Raw genomic sequence first — 5000 nt, 5'->3', positions numbered from 1 at the left:
GGTTCTTCAGTTTCCTTCGTTAATCATAATAGTTTTATTATGCTGCTTTGGTACGTATAATTCTTACATATTACTCATTGTATTTTGGTAGTGGAAAGTAACTACAGTTAGCGTATACATTCCAGGAAAATATGCTGTAGCGATACTAATCTAAACTCATACCAAGCTCTGGAAAGAATTTTAACATCATAGTCATAAATATATTAAACATTTTGCAAATGCCATGACGGCAATTAAAAGGTCAGTTTAGTTATTTTAGTGTTGTAATGCTAATTCGTTTTTCAAGATTTATATACAGCTTGGTTGGGCACATCTGTTTTCAAGGCGAGTAGTGCGTGGGGTAATTCTGTTTCTTCTATAAAACTTTCTGAAAATCATTCAACTTTGTTTCAACCTCGTTAGTTGGAAAAATTCCCAATCATGTGTAGTTATCAAAGAACGAAACACGCAATTTCCATTAACGATGTTATTATAACAATGGTAGTTATGTATGTGAATGGGAATTATTATACAACGATTGTGCATTAAACGGTATTACGTATATGTTACAAGTCAGATAAACAGATATAGCTAACGATTTTTACGTTAAAAGTCCTCGATTCAGTTTCTGTGCACTGGTATTTGCATTATTATTGTTTTATTTTACAATCATTTGTATATTCATGGCTGCCATAATTCGTACACTGCAGATGAGATAATAAAACCATATTAAATGTTACAGCAAAATGTTTATGAAACTAGTTGCAGATGCAGAAAATCGATTTGCAATTTTGTTGCTAAGTTGTAGAGGAAGCTGTGGTTAAGTCCTTGCAACAAGTCTTACAGTTAGCGTTTTTCATTCGTGGGACTGGTTCAATGATAACCAAGGAGAAATGTGGCGGACTCCCTTGTTTCTCGTTTGCTTTTATCTGGTTCACTGATAACGAATATTCTGCACCTGGTGCTTGAGGTACTTTGTTGCGACTGACACCTTGGATCATCAGGAGCGTCAAGGCTGTGGGAGATGGTGTCCCGTCCACTGGCCCAGTCCACCTTGAGCTACAAAGAAATACTCTCCCATACAACTGCCTGACCTGGCAACTCCTGCTACTAGGCGACAGGAGTCCAGGGGCGGATACTGCTTGCTGTGCCTTGCAGCTTGGAACTCATCTTTTATGCTCGCCTTATGTAAGCGAGATCAAGTTAATGTCAAATGGTCCACTTCGTCGTCGGTGACGCAGCCTCGCAACTGCTTGCTGTACACTTCACTTTTACACCACCTTGTAACTTGGTAATTTGTACAAATGTATTGATAAACAAAAGGTCCATCAGCCAATCAATATACTTGATGAAGTCACTTGGAAAGTCTCTGTAGTTGCATCCAAATATATAGATAGATAGATAGATAGATAGACAGACAGATATATATATATATATATATATATGTATATATATATATATATATATATATATATACTTATATATATATATACATATATATATACTTATATATATATATATATATATATATATATATATATATATATATATATATATATATATATATATATATATATATATATATATGGATGTTTGGATTAACGCACACACACACGCACGCATGCATTGTTGCCTTTATGTTATGGCATAAATAAACTGTTTCAGATCTCGTTGTAGGTGACAGTATAATTATTGGTGTAGATATGTGCAAACAATACTTTCGTTAGAAGGGTGAACCGTAAAAGAAAAAGAAAGTGTCTATTAGATAACATATACGCGGGGTAAAAAGAACCTTCTGATGCCAGACTAATTCATAGGCAGCCTCTAGGGCATGTTGGCAGGCTGTCTATAGTGAGCTGCCAAGATTTTCAGGGTACGTTGTTTGGATGGTCACTGGAGCACGTTGCTGATGCTGAGCGCCCAACAGGTCGTTTTAAGAAGCCCAGTTTGGGAGACAAGGATAAGAGTGACCGAGACTGTTTCTGTTATTCTCTCCTTTGATTTGGTCGCATGGAGGGGAACCGACACCTTGTGCTTGACTTTCCTTTCGTCCTAAATCTAAATATTCAGCTAAATATACCACGTTCAACGAGCAAACCGAGGAGGAAAGGGACTCATTTTACCTTCACGTAGGCGTCCACGATGTGCCTGGGCGTATCCTTGGCCTCGTCATCCCTGGAGGTCTCGTCGGCAGGAGTCTCAGCGCCGTGACTGCTTGAGGAGGCCTCCTGCTGGAGGACCTCCTCGTGCGCCGAGATGATCTTCTGGTACTCGGTGTGGGTCTTGCGCTGGTTGTCCGTGATGAAACTGAAGACGCGATTGTACTGCGGGAGGTATCTGGCAGGGGGAAGGGAGGTCAAATGGAACAGATGCCACCAAGGGGCGGAAGGGAGGACAAATAGAAAGGATGCTGGCAACTCTGAGGCATTCGAGAATTATTGTTAATACTCGTGACATCACATTCATTATCAAGTATAAGGAAAATATTCAATTAATGTGTTATTATCGTATATTAATGCTCTTTATCTTGCTATTATGGTAATCATTCTCATTTTTAGTATGATACTTTACGATATTGTTACTTTTGTTATACAAACACACACACACACACACACACACACACACACACACACACACACACACACACACACACACACACACACACACACACACACATACACATACAACGAACATTAACGCACGTATAGAAATAAACGAACGCACAAGCAAACACACACGCACATAAAAAAAAAAAAAACATATGCACACTCACACCCAAAGAAAAAAAGAAACAGAAACGAGCAAACAAGCGCACGCACACACACACAAGTAAACAAACCAACACGCGCACACAATCTCTGGTAGCTCGCATTACCCGATTCAAGCCCCGCTCCACCGCAAATGAATCTTGCTCAGCCACGCAAGGAGCGCCGCGTGGCATATAATGCACCGGTGAACCCAGATTGTTCACAAGTATATGCCATTATGTGTAAGTAAAGGTAATGGCCATAATAATTAGTTTTGCTGTTACTACCGGCACTATTATCGTGTTGCGTATACAATAGCATCAGCAATAGTATTAAGAGGAGCAGCTAGCAATTCAGCGCCAGCAGTTATAAGGAAAGCCGGAACGTATAAGCGCCCATGTATACCTCAGACAAGGCAGGAAGTTGAGTGGCCCAGCGACGCCCACCAGCTTCGTGCCCTCCTCCAGCAGGTGCCTCAGCCAGCGCCACGTGCCGTCGTCCTCCTGGTAGGTTAGGCCGAAGATCAACTGGTTCATGGTGTTCCCGACGTGGTGCATCAGCTTCCCCGAGATGTCGATTCCCTCGCTCTCCTCGGCTAACTCCTGCCAAGTGTTGAAGGAACCGTCTTTGATTCGCCGTGCTCGCGATTAACCAGAGTAAGGAATTTCGTTATCATCAAAAGCTCCCTTACTCGAAACTGTAAGAGACTGTCCGTGTAGCTGAGAGAAAAGAGGCAGGTGCCAACAGGGGCTGAAAGAGACCTCACCTTGGTGAGCTGAACTCCTACTTCATGAATTCTAGGCTCCATGGCGCCTCTCGACCCCGTGTTCTTCATGCCATGGTGCCTCATAAAACCCAACACGAACTTTCGATGATCGCGCCACAGATCTCCTTCTGCACATATCAAGCCTGAAGAAATACAAAGCCGATAAATGAGAAACTGTGTGCATGTTTTAGTGGACACAAATAAAACATGAATAACCTTGAATATAAATATAAGTAGTTTACAGTACAAACATGCCCTGGTACAGTCTCAGCATTCTGCAGTTGTTACAGTAGATCTAATCTGTGTCGCAGTCAAAATATACTATGATAGTCGAGAAAGTCTGCGTTGCACTTGCATAATAATAATTAAAAAATCCATGTTGTGCTCAATACCACACTAATTTTTTACTGTGTATGTACTCTTCCTTTATGTCGTATACTTTAAATGTTTTGTGTAATTACGAGATAACAATGTATGACATGCTTGATCCTTCAAGAATAGTAGATATAAGAAGAATTTTAATTTATGTCTTCCTTTTCAACCAAAGGTGTAGTAGTTAAGAAAATATGAAAATCCACGGTATTTGTACGACGATTTCAAAACACGTTAAATCTTCGGGGTATACGACCCATTCTTCGTTTACAGGCTTGGTAGATGAATAGTTAAGGACTGTAATTTTCTTTTAACTGATAAAGTGTAGATCATAATGTTATAGCCTCAATTTCCAATATAAGACTATTATGCAATGATTTTAACACGCATCAAATGTAACAGTTCTGCGTCCTAATAAGTAAAATTCTAGATGGTTCAATCCTTTCCCCAGGGGAAAAATTACTGATTGTGCACCTTACATGTCTACCGCCAAAAAGCAGCGTACCTAACTGCGTGTTAAAAGAAACCGCGTTAGCAACGGTAAAGGAACTTACAGAATCTATGGGCAACTTATACGAGTGTAACGCTGATAGATTAGTACTGTCTGGATACAAATCTGGCTATGTTGTAATAGAATTCTTAATTTCTTGGGACTCTGGACTAGTTTTCAGTGACTCATGTTCTTTCAATATAGATGACGACGGAGAAATTGTGGACTGCATTAGGCGGGACGTAACCTATACGAGAGCCCAATCTAGATGTAAACTGTGTATCGAGAAAAATAAGCGAACTCTTGAGCTCTATATCTCGGTGTGCCATGTGATACAGCCTTTCTGACCACGTAACATGAGGTATTAAGAACTATGTGACTATTCAATTTCATCTGATACATTGGAAGATATACCCCTGCTGTGGAAAAATATCCATATTCTTTTTCATGGAGTATGACATATTTTCATCTACCATCTGCATTTACAGTGAACACAGAATATTGTGCTATGTCGAACATATGCAAAATTCCACAATCATGATTGCCCACGCCTGAGCAGTAAGCCACGGTGGCAAATAAACTTAGTTAACTTAAAGTGGTGTGTGGACTCCCCAGCCCACAGGAATTCCCACAACACCTAGAAGGT

The 5000-nt window shown here is 40.1% G+C and overlaps 1 protein-coding gene across 2 annotated transcripts in view; it reads right to left on the bottom strand.

The window, feature by feature from the left end:
* phtm (cytochrome P450 enzyme phantom) overlaps positions 1–5000 on the bottom strand; it is a 94883-nt gene that overhangs the window by 21408 nt on the left and 68475 nt on the right. For both annotated transcript variants that reach the window (XM_070124139.1, XM_027360158.2), the window contains exons 4-6: positions 3493–3635; positions 3132–3328; positions 2103–2316 (exon numbers count right to left, since the gene is read on the bottom strand). In XM_070124139.1, the coding sequence (XP_069980240.1) occupies positions 2103–2316; positions 3132–3328; positions 3493–3635 (554 nt within the window). The remainder of the gene's footprint in view (positions 1–2102; positions 2317–3131; positions 3329–3492; positions 3636–5000) is intronic.

This window comes from Penaeus vannamei, chromosome 8 (assembly GCF_042767895.1).
Source record: "Penaeus vannamei isolate JL-2024 chromosome 8, ASM4276789v1, whole genome shotgun sequence".
Taxonomy (NCBI): Eukaryota; Metazoa; Arthropoda; class Malacostraca; order Decapoda; family Penaeidae; genus Penaeus; species Penaeus vannamei.
The sequence above is the reverse complement of the archived record's forward strand: the minus strand, read 5'-3'. Positions and strand labels throughout refer to the sequence as shown.